Source organism: Lagopus muta, chromosome Z (assembly GCF_023343835.1).
Source record: "Lagopus muta isolate bLagMut1 chromosome Z, bLagMut1 primary, whole genome shotgun sequence".
Classification (NCBI taxonomy): Eukaryota; Metazoa; Chordata; class Aves; order Galliformes; family Phasianidae; genus Lagopus; species Lagopus muta.
Window position 1 is genome coordinate 17,841,181 of NC_064472.1, and position 19,620 is coordinate 17,860,800.

The following is a 19,620-nucleotide window of genomic DNA, read 5'->3' on the forward strand; positions in this document are numbered from 1 at the left end:
TTCTGCAAATGCTGCACTAGTCACAGTGAACCAGCAATCCCTCATGCTAGTTAGGTAAGAAGAGCTCTAGACGATAACCGATGGATTCTAGATTCAACTGTCAGGATTCTAATCGGACGTGAGACATTGCTGGACAAAGATAGCACAGCTATCTCAATGTCCATTCATTCAGTCCCTTGACTGCACAGTCCAGTGAGAGATGAATTAATGCTTACTACAGTTGTCAACTTTAAACTGAGAGATAAAAGTTTGATAACAATGCTTGATAACTTTAAAATTTGTCATGATCATGGAGAACTTTGGTCATAATACAGGATTTGAACTCCACCTCATTGGTCCAGAGTCATCCAGCAACAATCTGCACTGCTAAGGGATTATGAATAAGATTACAGTTTGTATAAATGCCTTGCTGTGTCTGCCTGTGAGACAGAGAGAGTATGAACTTGGCTTCAGAACCTAAAAGAGAGGGGCAGAAGAAGGGCAGATAATAACTACTCAGAAATTGAAGGAAACCTTGCACCAGTAATTAAGGCTACTGTGATGTAACCTCCAGGTCAACAATATTGTATTATTTCCAAGGCTACAAGGTAAATTACAAAAATACAGTCAAAGACTAAGAAGATAAAAGGTTCTGTTCTTTAGGATCCACTTAACAGCTAAAATTGTCTATAATTTCCTCACAATTTAGGTTTCCATAAGTATGAAGATAAGCAAGAGTTTTCTACCAAGATTCATTTTACTACATGAAAAATCAGACAAGTCTTCCAATTCTTGTCTGAAAAACTCAGAAGATTTACAGAAGCTAAAGCAGCTTTGAAAACCTTCTGCATTAGATAACAATCAATTGAAGTTATGAGATAATTCATGCTTTAATACACTGGTTGGGCCAAAGTAGTATGTATGAAACACTGCACTGCAGTGTGTACCACAGTTTGGGAAAATTTGTTGCAAATACAATGGAATTTATACAGGATTATCAAGGGAGCAAAGGGAAAAAAATCATTTCCTACTCACCACAAGGCTCAAGCAAAACAGGGTGGAAAGTCTGCACATGATTAACAAACTGACCTATGAATTGCCCAAGGTAGTATGCTGCTGGCAAGCTACTACTAGAGTAGCTTTCAGTGCTTTCTATATATTTCAGACACAATAAGTCAATGCTTTAGTAGTACTCGTTACCTACCTAGGACATTAAACTTTGCAAAGAAGGATGGAGACTTCAGGTTTAGCAGGGGTAGAAGAACAGCAATCAAGTAAAATGGTACTGTTTGTGATTTGCTCCACCACTCCTCAAAGAGCTGAAAACCTGTACTGTTCCCAGAAGAGAATATCATACTCTGGTTCTGTGGTGGGTGATCACTAGCAGCATTTGGACAAATGACTGGAAAGGAAAATAAAAATATACACAGATGAAAAGAATTTCACTTGCACATAGTTTTCACTGCTAAGATCCCATAATTTCTGGATTGTGCTTTACCTCTAGGGTGAAGAACCAAAAGCAACATTTAGCAATGCAGATCTTCTTGTTTGTTATCAGTAGTTCAGTGCTACAGTTTCCCTGCTGTGCACCTTGTACTACAAGCTGAGCACAACAGAAACACTCACTTGTTTGTAGCCTGAGTTTTGGCATAGAGTCTCCAGGGTTACCTACCTGCAGCCATGTCTTGTGCCTACATACATCTGCCCAAATTTGGTCAGAGCAGCACACCTCTACATTTCACTTCATGCTTTGCATTGCGATCTGTCCTGCACTCCTAACATCATATTAATAAATGCCTGCACATCTGTCTACAAAAGAACCTGCATCACTGCATGTTGCATGTGATACACAATGAAACACACAAATAGCTTGACAAGAAAGCTATGATTACCAGGGGCAGGTCTAAAACTCATGTACAAAAGCAAACATACTCTCATCTTGATGTAATGTCAGGTTGCAAGTAAGTCACTTTCAGACAACAGAAGCAACGTCAGAAATATACACATAATTCTGTGAAAAGACAATGTCAAATTCCTGTTACATGGTAACACCTGAACAGCACCTTAACAAGTGATTGGAACAAAACCAACCAAACATAAAAGATGCTGTGGAAAATATGCCAATTGTGAAAATATGCCAATTTGCTTCCGGTTAATATTGGCATTTCTTTCTAACATGTCTATAAAGTTATGTGTTGAAATATGAACCTGCCTTACAGTTCTCATGATTTCTCCTTTCTAACCTTGGCATTCCACAATATTTTATAGCCTGCCTCCCACACTGCCTTCATAAGTATTTTGTCACAAAGGCAGAGGTGTACAAAGTGTTCTATCAAGTTTTTTGAGACCATTATGTTAATTCCAGTATTCTTACTTGCATTACGTTACTTATAACAGGACTCTTTCACAGACCTTGAAAAATGCTTTTGGTTTTTGTGATCTCCTTCCTTCCTCCCCCCCAGATATCCAGCCAAGAGACATCTGATTATCCAGCAGCCCTTAGTTCTGTATTGATTCTGCATTGAATCTTCCAGTAATGCTATGGAATAGAGGAATATGATTTTCTAACTTTTCTTTAAGTTGCATCTCCTGCTGCCAGAGAATGGGATGAAACAAGAGAAGCAAGATGAAACAAGAGAAGTTTTGCTCACAAGAGAAAAAACACAGCAGCAGCTTCTGGTGCCTTGCTCATAAGGACTTAAGGAGAAACAGAGTTCAGCACTAAATCAATGCAAATCAACTGGTTTTCAGAATTATTTGAGTTCCTTCACCTGACTCCAAATAGCTGCACTCCAGCAACACTATTACAGCTGGCATGACACAGCTGTTTCTGAAGTGTTTCTCTATCCCCAGAAGAGCTTAGAATAAAGAAAACTTTCAGCTTCATAAAATAGAGCTACACATCAAGTTATTTAGTACATCAAGGCAGAAAGACCTGAAGCTGATGACGTGCAAGCTCCTGCCTTCACTGTGTGTTACACTCTGCCTATTTGAAAACTCTCAATCCATCTTCATAATTGAATGCAGATTCTTGTCTTAGAGCACATTAGAGTCTCCGCGAAAACAAGTGAACACTCGTGCAGCCAGATGCTATTTCTTTCTATGTTCAGCAATTAAAAAAAAATGCTAACAGCATTAAAATAAATAAATAAGTAAATAAATCCTGCAGAGTTATTAAGGCACAAAAACATCCCAGCCAAGAATTTTCAACAGAAAACACACTTCCTATGCCTCAGTTTCAGGGTGCAAAGGTTAAAATTCCTTAAGGAAACTCCCAATCACACAACTGTTAACTGATCTAACATTCATGGCTTTTAGGAGTACCTAGCTGGGTATACATTAACTCGTAATATATTTCTTAAGCCTTGTCCTCTCCCCCCTGCTGTTTCATTTTAAATTATAAATCTTTCCAAGTGTAGTTATCTGTAGAAGCAGAAACTCCAGATAGAAAACATTAGCTTTCTAAAAACAGTTAGAACTTTGTTTACACATTTTATAGCTGTAACAGGGTTAAAATTCATGCATGAAAACTGCCTTGAAACTCCCTCCCCTCCAAATAGTAAGTGCTTCTTACCTTTGTTACTTCCATTTGTGCCTGGAACAATATCTGTTACATTGATATCATGAACAAAGTCTGAAAAAAAAAAAAAATTGTATTAGCAATGTTCTGATTCTTCTATTAGGCTTTTACCCGTTAACAAAAATGTTAAGGAAACATTTTGAAAGAATAACATCAGAGCTGCAATATGCAATTGGCAATTCCCACTAACCTCAGATGGGTATTTCAAGGACCACTGCACCACTTTGTTCTCAGCAGTCCCCTCCATCTATGCAATACCCAAGCATACCCTTCCAGCTGCTCATTCCTACTCCCCCAGCACATGTCCACCAGTCCCTGCTCCTTGACTGCAGCACTGCATAGTAGAGTACTGAGGAGATACATCTCAAAAATCAGTTTATTTTGTGACAGAAAAAAAAAAAAGTAATTCTTAACCATAATCTTAATCCATACAATATTATATAGATAAAGCTTCCCCTACTCATTTTTTCTAACCGTTCTTCAGAGCCTGAAGGATGTTCTGTTTTTTTTCTTTTTCCCCTCCATGTTGTTCTTTAAATAATGTCAAGTCTGGAAAAATGTCTAAGTCTCAGTATCTACAGTCATCTCTCTTAGTACTTTATCTCAACTGTACTGCTATGCGACTTCACTGCAAGTAAAAATTTTCAGGTTTCTCAAACTTTATCAGTAAAAGAGTGCTGTCTCCTTATACATATATATTGATGCATGCAGAAAAAGCCCATCAGCCTGGAAATCTAATTAGTATCCCTATGGTTAAAATTTGCTTCTGCTGCATGTGGAAGTATTATGCACGCAGAAAATCAAATAGGGTAGAAGGGTTCCGATTTTTAAAGCAATTAAGAGCAGCTTGTCTCTCGTACAGAAAGGAATTGCTTTTCCTAGAAGAAGACCTATTGTGATGATTCTCAAATTTGCTTAACAGAATCAGAATGTTTTGGCAAGGATTAAAATGCTAACCTTATAAAGAAAGACAAACTCTGTAATAACTATGTACTGCAACCTTAAGAACATAAGAATTATAAAATAATGCATTCGTTACTCAATAAAGTAACGTGTGTCCTTCAGGGATGGTGAGACTCTAATTATTTGCTTAGGAGGCATAAGCATCTTTGCTGTTACATGCTTCAAAAAAGATTTGTTAAGTACATTCAAAACAGAAGCCTTTAAAACTCAGTAGTGCTATTCAACACTCTTAGTCAGATTTTCAAAGCTCACAATTCCATCTTTTATACTCATAACTCTACATACCTAATTGATTGTATCCACAAAAGCCTCTGTGTCTGCGCACATACAAGGATGTAACTAACCAAGATTTTCTTCTGTAGCAATGCCAGACTAAAAATTGTTCTCCCGCTGTCCTACTGTTCATCATTCCTTTAAGGATGCTAGGAGAAATGGTCTATATGGCTATATACATATATATACACTTCATTTGCTGGAACCTAGAATTAAACTTTTTTTTTTTGCCTGAGAGAACGGGACTTTGCCTAACAGAAAGGGACCCTGGTGTAATGATGGACAGTTGGCTGAATATAAGCCAGAAATGTGGCCAAGAAGGCCAATGGCATCCTGGCTTGTATCAGAAATGGTGAGGTGAGCAGGACTAGGGAAGTCATCCTGCCCCTGTACTCAGCATTGGTGAGGTCTCAGCTCACGTACTGTGTTCAGTTTTGGGCACCTCAGTACAGAAACGACACTGAGGTGCTGGAGCAGGTCCAAAGAAGGGCAACAAGGCTTGTGAAGGGCTTGGAGAACATGGCCTACGAGGGGAGATTGAAGGAACTGGGGCTGTTTAGTCTGGGGAAAAGGAGGCTGAGGGGAGATTTTATTGCTCCCTTCCAGCACCTGAAAGGTGATTGCAGAGAGTGTGGGATTGGTCTCTTTTCATTGATGACAGGTGACAGGATGAAGAGAAGTGGCCTCAAGTTGCACCAGGGGAGGTTTAGGTTGGGTAACAGGAAAACTTTTTTACAGAAAGGTTTGTTAAGCAGGCTTCCTAGGGATGTGGTTGATTCACCATCCCTGGATGTGTTTAAAATCTGTTAGGATGTGGTGCTTAGGGACACGATTTAGCAGAAGGTTGTTAGTATTAGGTTTTATAATAGTTTGGTTAGGTTGTGGTTGGATTTGATGATCTTCAAGGTCTTTTCCAACCTGCACAATTCTATGATTCTGTGATTCTTAGGTGGAGATCTTTTTCATTAACCTGGATCATTCTGAATAGTTACATCAGCACAAACAAGGAGGGGTGGAAAGAAACAAGTCAGGATTGAGTGTGGAATTTTTTTTAAGCCCAACAACGAAAACACATTTTTTAAACTAGACCAAGAAGTCTGCACTCACTTGCAAGCCAGTTAACTGGTACTTTGTCATTTATTAGAAACACATACTGAGAAATTGAGAAACTGGCTTTGAAAACATGTAAGTGACTATGCCTATAAATCCATACTTATTCTCACTCGACTGTTCACAGAAAGTAACAAAATCAAGATTAAGTACAAGGGACAATCCTTTCTGAATATAAACCAAAGTTTTGATCTTTAAACAAGACAGCTGTTTAAATTAACCAAAGATTAATACTTACTGTATATAAACTTTCCTGTGTTGAACAGAAAGTTGGACATAAGCACCCAATAAACGACCATGGCTCCAACAAGAGATACCATAGAAAATAACAGGCTTGACCACTGACCGAAAGATCCAAAATAATACTTGCAAACATCTGGGAATTCCCAGTTCGAGGTATCTGTTAAAGCTGAAGAAGATTAAAAATAAACAAATCATAGTAATAAAAAAATTTAGAAATCTAAACAAAATGTTATGTTATATTAGGGTCACAAGAATTCTTCATAAATGAACAAGTTGATTTTTTCTGAATTCTGACACAAATTCTGAGGGTTTCAAAGAGCTAAGAAGATTGCTATTAAATTTTAAGTACAAATTCAGAATGCTGTTCTTCCTCACATAGGTTATGACATTAATGTTGCTTGTTCTACATGGGGAGCCTGAAGAATTAGAGGCTTTACCTTGAAGAAACGCAGCAATACTACTACTTTGAGTACTTTCAGAAGCACAGGCACTAAGGGTTTGGGCCAAAAAAAATGCATGCTTACATTTGCAGCTGAGTCTTTCTGCAGAAGTAACAGTCCTCAACAATACTTGGAAATGAGCTACATGCTGGAGCAGTAGATACTAACTACCTTTTATTTGAACAAATAGGGTGGTAGTTTATATGTAAAAGAACAACAGTTATGAGTATTGAACAATAAAAATACACTCAAAGTAGATACACCCTCAATGACGCAATCATGCATAAACTGTATCCAACACAGACTGCAGAATACATAAATGCCTTCAGTTGTGCATATGAGACAGCAGAACTGCAGTTCTCAGATGGCTAAATGACAAGAAGAACCTCATTCCTTTATATTCAGACACAATTTATTTTTTATATACAAATATTCCAGTGTACAGGCATACGACAAACTATTGGAACTCTGTATTTCACAGTTTTGTGGAAATATTTGCATTATGAAGCTTACGTATCATTTTTCGTGATTTCACAACTCTGTAACAGCAATAAAGTGTCAGAATGCCCATCAGTATGATGAGAATGATTCCAGAAGTAAATCCTGCCTGTTTAGAGGGAAAAAAACAACTCTGTAAGTATCAATAACACTACAGAAAAAAGAAGAGCGAGCCATATTGCCAAAAACATTTTCATAACCATATGTTTTTCATATTTTTACCTGCTTTATTCCCCATGGGATACTTAATATAGACGTGCCCATCATTGTATTCCATATCACAAATCTAGGAAGAAAAGATAAAAAGTCAGTGAATGATTTTAAAAAGACTCTTACTCCATACTACTTTCTTAGATAAAATACAGAATATTTAAAAAAACGCAATTTATGGCTACTGTATGAGAAGGTGCTTAACATACATTGTCACTATACTGGAGTTTTTACCATAGCCATCTGTGCAACTGTCAACTTTAAATGCAGTTCCTAACGGACTATATACATAGATTTCATCAGGAGCTGGAAGTACGTGATCAGGAGCAACCTAACAAAAGAATAAAAAGGAATGATTATTAGTAGCATCAAAATAAATATTACCCCAAACACAGCAAGTCAACTGCTGTAAAACAAAATCTTTCCAGGAAAAGCACACTTTAAAAGAAAAAAAAGGTGGGCCATGATTTTTTTTTTTTTAAGAACATTAAAAAACGTTCACTGGATTCTTAACTAAGCAGTAGAAAGGCAGATTTTCTACTGAAAAAGACTGGTGACATACAGAGCTCAATCACACAGACATAGCTCAATCACCACAGCTGATTGGTGCTTAAATCCTCCTCATAAAGGGCAGCAATGAGTACACCTATCTGGGCAGCCTGGACCACTCTTTCAAAATTAAAACTATATCTTTTCTTAGATGGTAAAGACAGAAGAATTTGATCTTGACTTGTGATAACAGGAAACTCTGTCAAGATACTCAGCTACTAGATATCTACTTCAAAGCAAACTACAATTAGTTTCCCCCCTACCATTGTTTGTACTTCTTTTATATACCTAGGCTGTGGAAGACCCAACACTCAGTTCATCTGGCCCTGTCTTTGTCTCACCAATGCCTTGTCTGAAGGAGATGTGAGCCTGCTATAGTAATGAATCCGCTTATTCATTGCTGAAGCTTCGTCAGAGACTCTTTGCATGTCATCATTGGCGCTGACTATGTTTGTAGGCTCCACATGAAATGGTCTAAAGGAGGGGGATGAAAAATGAAAAGAGAGGAATATTTTTAGCAATCCTGTACTACAAGAGTTAACATAATTCAGAGAACAGCTTAGAATCACTCTGGCCACGTCTGTCATTCATTGACAAAAAACAAATGCTGCGAGTGAAACCATCAAATCTTTATATAATCTACATTGCTCAGACTCTGCACAACAACCTAACATCAAAATTCAGACCTAATATCCATTCTACTAGCTCTCAGCAATGAGTCACATGAGTAATACAACGTTAATGAGCTTGGCCAAGCACATTAACATTTATAACTTGTGCTGCCAGAACTAGCCATGATGAATAGAGCTTGAAACAGAAGGCACAAGTAAGGCAGAAACAGAAAAAAGATAGAGAAAAAGAGGAATAAGCAGAGGTAATGAGAACCTGCTAAAAAAAAGGCTGGGAACTAATAATCTAGCCAAAAACTCTGCATAAAATTGTGTTTAATGCAGATGGAACCAAGCCCAAACAAATCAGTGTGGTACTTTTGAGCCAAAGAAACCAGGACTACACTTTGCCACTGAAAAGTAGATGTCCACTTTCAATTCTGAATCACCTTCAGATTTCCTTTCGAATTTAGACTAATTACAGAGAACGAGATTCCCAGCAACAGATGCTCCACAGTTCAGACATACCCTCTTGAACACAGACTACAGCAGGAAGGTGGCCTTCCTTTCCCTTTTCTCTAGTTATACAGGTACTGCAAGTATGGTCACAGCCACTGCAGAAGAATGCAGCCACCTCCACCAAAGTTTTCTCTATGTGTACCTACTCGTGGAGCAGAGTGATAGCTGCAGTTTTTCCTGCTCCTGATGCTACAACAAATCTTTAGCAGAGATTTCATCATGTTTAAGGCTACCAACAGTAAAAATTAAATTAGCAATAAATCCATGTCATTTTTACTGTAATACGATTATGGTCTATTTGAATGACATCCTCAATACACTTTTCTGGCTCAGACCTACAAAGGAAACCTTTCTGCCACTGCTCTCAGTAACAAAGGTTTCATTCTTTTCTCATGTGAATAATTAAGCATTTCCTTCCCATTTATCCAGAGGAAAGAAAAGGAATATTGCTCTGAAATCAGCTGTGATATCTTTGAAAAGATGATGCTAAGTTCTAGCATGGCCTCATTCCTGAATGTTTAACAGGCACAGCAGTTATGAGTATCTGTAGGAGAAATGTAAACCAGTAAAGAAAAATCTAAACAATCAGAGAAAACTATCTCTCTTCACTCCTTTACAAGTTAATCATTCTTTCCTTCATCTTAAGACATCATTACTTATATATCCTCCTTCACTATGGAAAAAAATTGCTTAGACTTGCTAAACCATTTCATATACACTAAAATGAAAATGGACACTTTTCAGTTCTTACAGCATTCCACACTGAGGTGGGTTTGGTTTTTTTTTTTTTTTTGTTTGTTTGTTTGTTTGAAAAGAGTTCACAAAATGAAGGGGAAAATGCTGATTATGTATGTGGACTTCTAGGGTGTTCCTATAAACAATTAATTAAGACTTTGTCACAACTAAACAGAAATAAATTTTAAGCCATAGCCTTAATGTTCAAGCCTGAAGTGCACCTTCGCAAACAAAAATACTCATGGATTGTCAGCTTTATGAGACTTAACTTTTTTTAGCTCCAAATGTATTGGGTTGATCCAGTCATTGGACACTGCTGCAAAAAATATCTCATTAGAAGAGCTGTATAATAAAGATTGTCGCAATGAAAACAGGAAACATGATATGTTTGAATGCCTCCTCAAATGAGCTCTTTTTTTTTAAATTAAAACATGAAATATAACTGAAAGTACACTTTTCATTTTCTTCAGTATTTTGATCATTGTCTGGACTGAATAAGCAAAATGTCACTATTCTATACAACAGAATAGCATGATTTAGAATCAAATATATGTGTGATGGAAACAAACAAACAAACAAGCAAAATAACACAAAATAACCCCAATGAAATTCTGCATTTGCGTTGCTGCTGCTTTCTGCCTGGAGGAATACATGTTTAATGCAGACAATGCTTGGGTGACTTCCCCTTCTGGTAACATCAGCTGCACCCTTCTGGTGTACACCAGATGAGAGTGATAATGATCTAAAGCAGTAGTTGATTTTTTTCCCTCAGAATACCTCCAGTCATTTTGAGCAAGTGACTATGATAAGACAGACTGATCCCTCATCAGTTCTACAGTTGCTACAGGTCTCCCAGAAAACATTTCTAAGTTAGGTAGGCAGACTAGGACATAATCTTCCTCTTTGATCTCATTGGGCGTAGGTGGCACTCTTGTTTAGGATCAAGGCCATTACCCAGCCCCCAGTCATACTCAGATCAAAGACTGGCCGTAGGGCATAATCACACATGTCCAAAAGCTTTCAAGAGAGTACTTTAAGATTTTCAAAGCCCAAAGGAGGTAGGACACAATTTGGGCTGCATTTTGGTAAACTCTTTCTAAGGGACCTTAAGCTTAGTAGCCACGCAGTCTGCACATACAAGCATCTGCAGTTGCAACAGATCCTAGAAAACTTCCTGATTTACACAAGCAATCTCACTGTATAGCTCATGTGGCAAAACGAGTATGAAAAGGATGCGGGGCAATGTGATCTGAGGGAAGGGGAGAGGCTCCATGACTAAAGGCTGTGACTATTAATGCAGAACAGTACAGACAACTACTATGCACTGAGATAGATGACAGTATCCACAAATGTATTATATCCACACCAACAAACACAATTACAACTTGTATTTCAATAGCTAGCATGAAAACCAATGCTCTTTTTAGCAGGACAAACACACCAGTAAAACACGGCTGTTTTCCACAACAGAGTGAGTAGAGACTACATGCAGGATTCCATGCAGGAGGTCCTTACCTCCCACACATTACCCCTTGCACATGTACTTCAGAAACCATTCCCTGCAAACCTGTAACTTGCTCATCTACTACTTATTTCTCTCACAAAGAAACACAGTTAATGAAAATCTAGCCCTGGTCTACAAAAAAAGAAAGCTGTAGTCCAAATTTTCTCATATTATGAACTTGGGTAGCAAAGAAAATGAGAAGAGATGCTCACAATTAGAGCTGTTTCCAAATATTACTCTGTGTAAACCTCAAATGTTGGATTGGGAAGGTTGAGGAAAGAACAGAATAAGTAATTTTGTTTTGCAAGCTACATATAATCTCACAGCTGCTAGCACCTGTAAGGTGACACATCTCATTTCTGGATATTTTCAGAAAGGTATTCTATTTTGCAGAGCAGTGAAGCAGTACAGCTAATACCTACCTTACCTTTTAGCTGAAATATTTTTAAATAGCTAACAACTGTTTCTGGAGAACTAAGCCCTTACAGTGTAGTTTTTAATGCTGTTGAACGTGTTTTAGATCTGTGTGATGTTATTAACAACTTTTCATAACTGAAATAGCACAATTTCATAGGAATAGCACAATTTATTTTTTTCCCTCCAAAAAGACCACAAGAAGCTTATTACACAGATTTCTTCAACAAACTCCACATCTGTTAGCTACTTTTTCAGGAGATTGAAAATATTATTATTAGTCACCAAATCATTACGGGATCACTGTACAGTGCACAGAAGAAACTATGAAATGAAACTGCTTCACTGTCATGGAAATTAAAGTAAGGAGCAAAAGTAGTAAGAAAAACTATGGATATAGATATCTATAGTCAATATCTATATTGACTGTGGATTCATAGATTGATATTTCTTCCACCTGATCACTACAGATGTTATTGTACTTACCTTGAGGAAACCAGCTCCAAACAACTCCATGACTTGATTTCTACCATCTAAGCTGTATGAATTTTAAGTAATGAATTTTAAGTATACTTACAGTGTATCCTATAAGGTCTTTATTCTCTTGGCAACTTAACCTTTTCCCATATTCATATTTACCACTGTAATTATAATGATCAGTGCATGACCACACAACTACCTTAAAATACTCGATGGAAGCAGAACTGCGATAATCCTTTAGAGGATGCACACCAGTTTAGCAAATAAAGTACCACAAGCTTTGCCACACCACATTTCAAGCACTTTCCCTCTGTCAAAGGTAAAGACATTCTACACCTCTCTTACAACAGGTAAGAAGGCTCATAGAGAGGTCTTGTGAGGAAGTAGTATGATTAGGAATTAGTAGAAATGTTAGTGATACAGAAATATGAAAACCAAGCAATGGAATAAAAAGTTCACGTGGATTTGGAGAAGTAAAAGCAAGAATGCAGAAACTGTAGCTGCCATGGAAGTCAGCCTTTACCATTATCTATTTTTTTAAGTTAAGAGAAACGTTAAAACGAAAAGGAAATAATTTCACATGAGAAAAGCTTATCTGACTGCCACCCACAAACACTGTTTAATTTGTAACTGTTTAATTTCACCTTCTGATCTTTCCTGCATTGTAAGAGAACATCATGGAACTTCAAAAGGAATCGAGGGGAAAAAAAAAGCACAGAAGGCTTGGTCTTCCCTTACAAGGGGCACTGTTTTTCACATGCAAAACAATACACTGACAAAAAGTATGTTTAAAGAGCATTAAGAAGAAAAAAAACCTGCTATCCCTTGAATATAGTAAGCATCACCAAGCCATTACAATGACAGTCTGGCTTTCAAAGGGCCCTATAAAACAGGCAAACAAGCCTAATAGAGTGCAAGAAATTCCGGTCATTGTGAAGAACCCCCTTTGAGAGTGTTAAAAGTAGCTCTGTATTTTGCCCAGAATACTAGGAGAATACTAGATAAAATAATTTAAAGTTCTATTAAAAAAAGCAATTTGTTCATTGTTTTTAAGTAATGAAAAACACGCCTTTCAAAATCCTAAATCTTCCAAGCTTTTAAGAAAACCAAGTAACTATGTAAATGAAGTCAAATCCCAAAACCCAAGCAAAGGAACAGAACAGTATCAAAAAAGGACAAAATGAACTTTAAAAGATTACAAAGAACTCTTTGATACCGATCTCAAAGCTTAATAGGGATTCTGAAAATTTGTGGTAAGTGACCACATACCTACATCTGATTATAGTTTCTGAACAGTGAGTTTAAAAAAGGAGCAACTAAGCAGAGCACATCATGTACTATTACTGCATTTGCACCATTGGATCTTTTCGGATGATAAACCTTTCTCCCTTCAGCTACATCTCCCTGAAGATCGAAAGAGCAATCCCTTTCCAGTCACACTTCCAAGACCACACAGTCCCCAGTATTGCTCTGACCATGTTAAGGCAAGCTCTTCTTCCTTGTTTCTTGTTCTAAAGATCATAGAATCATAGTATCATTAAGGTCAGAATCTCAAAGGCCATCTAGTCTGTCCATCTACCATCAGTGTTGCCCACAAAACCGTGACCATTTAGTAAGACACCCACATGCTTTCTGAACACCTCCAGGGACAGTGATTCCACAGCTTCCCTGGGCAGCCTGTTACAGTGCCCAATCACCCTTTTGGAGAAGCTTTTCCTAATATCCAACCTGAAATTTGTGCTATGCCTTCTAAAAGATAGAAATTCAACCTTGTTTGGCACCACAGTGATTTCCAGGTCTTTCTGATATCCCAGATCTGATGCCCATTGTCTTTGTGCCTCTGCATGCTTGGAAGACAAAAGACTAGCATGTTCTAAATGGAAGAAGGAAATTAAGGGAGGAACAATAAGGACAAAGAGAATGGATCTGCTGGAGGTCATGAAGGTAGAAATACAATCCAGGAACATTCAGGAACATCTACTGCTTTTGTAGAGAGAACTAAACACCAGTTTGTAATGTTTTATGAAGTTGAATCACCAAATTTAAGAAATCACATGGACAATAAAAAGCACAATAAGGAATGAATACTTCACTTTTGAAAAGTGGATCTTGGTTTTATGTCACAACGGAGCAGACTTCTCTCATTACTTCTTGAAACTCGCTGCTCTTCCAACACAACACATGCAGTCTTCAACATAAAGAGCTCCCCAGAACCTCTATAAAAATTAGCAGTCTTCCTCTGTCAGAGGAGCTGTGAGGGACTGACACTCCACAGGAATAAGGTGAACTAAAAAGGTAGTTTGCACAATCCCTTTTTCCACCTCTACTGTTTTCTAATCTTTATATAAATTGTTCTGCACATGCTCACACCTTTTCTGTTTCATTGTTCCCGTGTGCTAATTCCTACTTTTGTCTTCCCTCCATCTTCCATCCCTTTCCCTCATATAGATGAGAAGTTATTTAGCCCTGTCTAACATATCGTCTCGTATGGCTTTCTAAAGCTACAAGTCCAGGCTGAGACAGCAGGAATTCACCAACTTCAAAAACTCTTGCTGAAGTGGCCACAAGTAAAAGGAATTTGTATACAACAGTGCCATCTTCAGCTTCTACGGGAAGCCTGCAATACTTAAATAGGATGCTTGATGGAAAGAGAAAAAAAAAATGAGGCAAAGGAGTAAAACCACAGTCCTAAAGCACAAGGTATTCTTTTTTGTAAAAAAGTGTAACTGCTGTCTCCAGCTAACACAAGAAGGGCAGTCCTCATTCTGATCTCAGTTTTGATTTAATAACAAACAACAGCTCACAAAACCTTAACTGCCACAGCAGAGGAATTCTCCTCTTCTGAGCTCCTTTGAGGAACAAAACTGTTAAATTGTATGAGAACATTATTATACATGAGAAAATTATTGCTTAGCTAGATCTTATTTTTGCAGCTAAAGCAAAAAGAGCAAGCTGTTCTATTTTTCGTATTTGCTCTAAAAAAAAAAAACACCAAAGAAATGCTATAGCGTTCCTAAAGACAAAATATTTCCTCAGTATGAGTTAAAAATATATTCTTCCCCATATCACCTTCAGAATGCACGCACAGCCATTCACACACATTGACAGCCACTCACCTACTGCATCTGGCAAGCCTTCATACAGTCCCAACATTTCATTTTGTTGTGTTAAATAAAAATCATCTGGTGCTTAGAGAAAACATAGTACAGAGACAAAATTGCACTTAGACCCTAGTTTCCAAATAATAGTTATATGTCTTCATAGAATTCTGCTGCTGCAAGCAAAAATTAGACAGAAAACCACCACAGAATCATTCTGTATGCTTCATCTCACCTTTTGCATTTAAAATCTTCTGGATTAAACTGGATATTCATGATTCCATAATTACTTTCATCGCCTCCTACAGGAATCAAGAGAGGCTTTGTATCCTCCTCCATATCTGATGAATATGCTTCTTTCTTCTAGACTCTGACAGTTATTCTGAACAAAAGAAAGAAAACAAGACAAATGCAGTTAGGTAAGCTATATATCTGCAATGAATTTAAAACTGGCAGTTCCACAGGTTCAGAAGCTGCTGAGGAGAAAACAAAACTCCTTCAGTTTGCTTCTGGGAATTGTCATTTAGTAATGCAAACATCACTGGTCAAGCACAGCAGGCATAATTTCAAAACACCCTCCACATTTAAGTAAAGTGTTCAGTAAATCATTGTTCTCTGATTCTTCTACAGCAACAGCCAATATAAATTAAAGCACTGTGATGGATGCTGCTTTTACACTGGGATTGAAAAAAATTTGTAATCTGAATTTTATCTATTTATTTATTTATTTTGAGCTACCGTAGCAAAAAACAAGTCCACCATGTGGAAAGTAACATTAAGTATTTTTATGTGTAGGTCTTATTCAACTTCACAGCATAAGACTCCTTTCCAGTTCCCACTGTTCCACTGGAAGACTCCCGTGATTTTTAAGAGCTGTATTTGCAATTAGCAACAGAACAGCTGAGAACAACTTATCCAGATTATGAGAGACTATTGTTTCAATAAATTTCTTCAAACTTTACAGCAAATACACAGTTTTCCAGTGTATTTTCCAGAACAAAGATTGAATAATAGTGGTGTATCATGTCCATGTCCTTTGAATTGAAGACAACAACTGGCTTAATAATGCATTAATAATTATGTATTGCATGCATTCAGAACACTCCAGGCTAAACAAAAGGAAGCAGGCTGCTTTTAAGCAAATGGAATTATATTTTCTTCAACTGAATTGTAGACCTCACATGGGACTTGATGCAGTCTCATGTTCACATGAATAAACATAATGATTTAACAGCTCTCACACTTGCTACCTGCTGAAATTCCTCAGCCAGGACATACTTTTTCAAGCAAAAATGGTAGAGGTTTCTGCTTTTCCAGTGCAATTGTTTCCTGATATTTTGTATGGTAGACAGGCTGATGGAAAGATAAGTGGGAACTAGAGATAGCAAAAGATCAGAAAAGGATGGCACTGAACGGAACAATAGAATGAGCTGTTTTAAATTTACATCAGGCTTCTTGTCTACCTGGACAAGCATGCCTGTGCAAAGGAGTACAAATGATGGCATTTCATCCTATAAGGATGCCACTTCCTTCATGCCTTCAGCATGCGTAACACTACAACTCATAACATACAAGATCTGAATTAAGTCTTTTAAGTTTAAAGGCATGATTTTATCTTGTTCATATTGGCAGTGACACCGATCACAAAAAGCGATCAGATAAAATAAGACAACTGTACAAGCATTCTTTGCAGTCCGTAATAACACTACCTTTTCCTCACCCTTCACTTTTGCTGTCGCACTCCCCTTTACTCCAAAGTCCTTCCCTTCTGCATCATCCCTGTTACTTCTTTGGCTTCATTTGGAATGTCTTAAATACCCTTTTTGTTTTACAATCTTCTGGTGACTCTCACCTTTCACATTCCTGCTCATTTCCTCTCGATTTTCTGCCTCTCCTATACACTGTCAAAACTGCTTTCCAATTTGCCCTTAACAACCACTATTTACAAAGAGATTTCTTAATTGACAGCAATATTTTAATTTCCTTTCAGATAACACTATTGCTTTCCAAATCTCATTTATAGCTTCCCTCTTGATCATTTCTCTTCTACTGATTTCATATATAATTTTCTATAGCTCCACGTCACCTCTTTTCTCCCTACTGACTACCTTCGTGACCTGTATACTCCCAATTTAACTCATATCAGTGCACTTCTTCTAACTGCTTAACACTATTGAAAGAAAATCAATGAGATTAGAGACTTCATCTACTGCTACAACTATCCACCTGTTCCTCTGTCATTCCCAAGACCTTCTGCATCCCTCGGATTGCATCTTGAGAAAACAGTTTTTATGGCTTTATTTTTGTTGCTTTTAATGGTAATCTCTACAGCTCATAGCTTCTTTTTTTTCTGTGTAAAACTTTACTGGAAGTCTCAAGTGGAAGACTGATAATCCAGTTAACTGTTCCTTTTTATTCTGTTCTGTTGTCTTTTTCAGCTTAACATCCTGCAAACTTTTCCCAAACAGGTACACCCTTACCTCAGGAACTGAGATCCCTCCCTTCTGTGTTTTGCAATCTCTTTTGTTTGAGTTTAAATCACACTCTGGATTTAGCCAAAACAACACAGATTAAAATTTAGATCTCTAGTGGATGGACTGGAATTGGAAACAAATTCAAACCGCAACACTCATCAGTGAATTTAGCCAGAATTTTCCAGAAGACTGAGCAACTCAGATCTTTTCCTTCCTCAGGGCTCTGATTATGGTGTGAATGAAGTATCGCTTCATACATCACTTCCCTAAAACCTCTTGTAAATAATACATTTGTGCTTTATAATTCAATCTGAAAAAAGCAGAAAACAATGATCACCAGTAAGACTTTCTCTGCACTATGGCTACAAAGGATCCAGAACACTTTCAAATATTCCATAAAGAAAAGCAATCCTTCCAAGACATAGCATGTACCAAGTTAGGCTTGAAAGCATAGTTTGGGGTACAGCACTGTTTATTTGCCTCTTAAGAGCCTATTTAAAAATAAACCCTTTTCAAAAGTCTAGCTTGTAAGTGCTTATTGTTCAGAATAGATAAAAGAAGCTTATGACCAGCAAATTAACTACTTTACAAATAGATGCAGATATGAAAACTGCATAATATCAAAACTGTATGATATGACAACTGTAGCCAGAACCAATGTAGCTTAAAAGATAACTGCAGGCAAAAGAACAAAACACAGAAGAAGTAACCTGATTAATTATTGTTTAATCTAATGCCTACTACTCCTTGCCTGGATTGCACTGCCATTAAATATTTCTTATACACGGGATTACGCTGGTTGTGATATCCAGACTTATTGCCTGACCATTTCCACTACATCAAATACTTCTCTCCAGCTTGTTTTAGTAGTGTTATAGCTACCTTGAGCTCTTATACTAAGAATCTGACCTATGCTCACCTAGTCTTGGAGTTTTATCTTTTAAAAAAACTTATGACAGACAAAATTCTGTACACAACCTTCCAATCATTTATCACAACCGTCATGCTACCAACACAGTCTCAACAATCATTAAAATCTAAAGACCTACAAATTCAAACACCATGTCAGTGTCATGAATGGTGGTAAGTCTGCACAGACTTGTTCTCTTCTGTTCATAATTCTCCCACAACCATCTGAAGCACTGTATCAGAAATCCATCAACAGGTAACAAGCAAATGAGGATTTACTAATCCAGGCTTTTCTGCTGCTGGTAAAGAAACTGTGAAACAATACCAACAGGTGCACAAGTCCCACTCCAGGCTACACTCTGGATGACTTACAGGTGGTATTCAAACCAGAGGTGAACTTTCATTAATGGTTTGCTCCTGCAAACTTATGCTTTCTCTACCTCCAGTTCTCCTGGTTAGAAAGCCTGAAAAGCTTCAAGAAGTGAAAACAATGAATCACCAGATTGAGAACTCTCATTCTAGCCTGGTGATGCTGTGATCTAGTCTTTGCAGTGGAGGACAAACACACAGTACAATTTGCTTGTGCTGCGAATCTATGCCAGCACTCAGTTCTGCTCCAGGCACATGTGTCAATACCTTAAAATGAAACACCCATCCGGATGGATCAGTACAGGCTTTCCGCTTAGGCCATGGAAAGGGGTTACCAAACAAGTATACACCACAGCAGACAACTGCGTTGTTAGTCAGTTATCCTGGTTATCCCACAAGCTCAGACCATGCTTAACTGGTTTGTAGGACTCTTCTTCACCAGAGAACCTTCCTGGGAGAGTGGGGGAAAGAGGGCAGGGAGGGGAACCACTAGCACAGCCTCCACTGCGCCATCCACAGTGTCTGTGCAGCTGGAAATGGTGCTGGAAAAACAGAACACGTAGTTCTGAGATCTATTTACACAACAGCTCCATGTTACCAAAAGCAAAACTGATGCACTATGGATGAATAAAGGGCAAGGCATAAGTCTCAAGTATACTGCAGGC

General features: G+C 37.7%; 1 protein-coding gene across 2 annotated transcripts in view; it reads right to left on the reverse strand.

Moving 5' to 3' along the window:
• The window catches only part of SLC38A9 (solute carrier family 38 member 9), a 43,660-nt gene that overhangs the window by 22,418 nt on the left and 1,622 nt on the right, over positions 1–19,620 (reverse strand). For both annotated transcript variants that reach the window (XM_048932393.1, XM_048932394.1), the window contains exons 2-9: positions 15,439–15,585; positions 8,187–8,319; positions 7,506–7,627; positions 7,309–7,372; positions 7,102–7,195; positions 6,144–6,314; positions 3,554–3,613; positions 1,184–1,381 (exon numbers count right to left, since the gene is read on the reverse strand). In XM_048932393.1, the coding sequence (XP_048788350.1) occupies positions 1,184–1,381; positions 3,554–3,613; positions 6,144–6,314; positions 7,102–7,195; positions 7,309–7,372; positions 7,506–7,627; positions 8,187–8,319; positions 15,439–15,542 (946 nt within the window). In that variant the 5' untranslated portion in view covers positions 15,543–15,585. The remainder of the gene's footprint in view (positions 1–1,183; positions 1,382–3,553; positions 3,614–6,143; positions 6,315–7,101; positions 7,196–7,308; positions 7,373–7,505; positions 7,628–8,186; positions 8,320–15,438; positions 15,586–19,620) is intronic.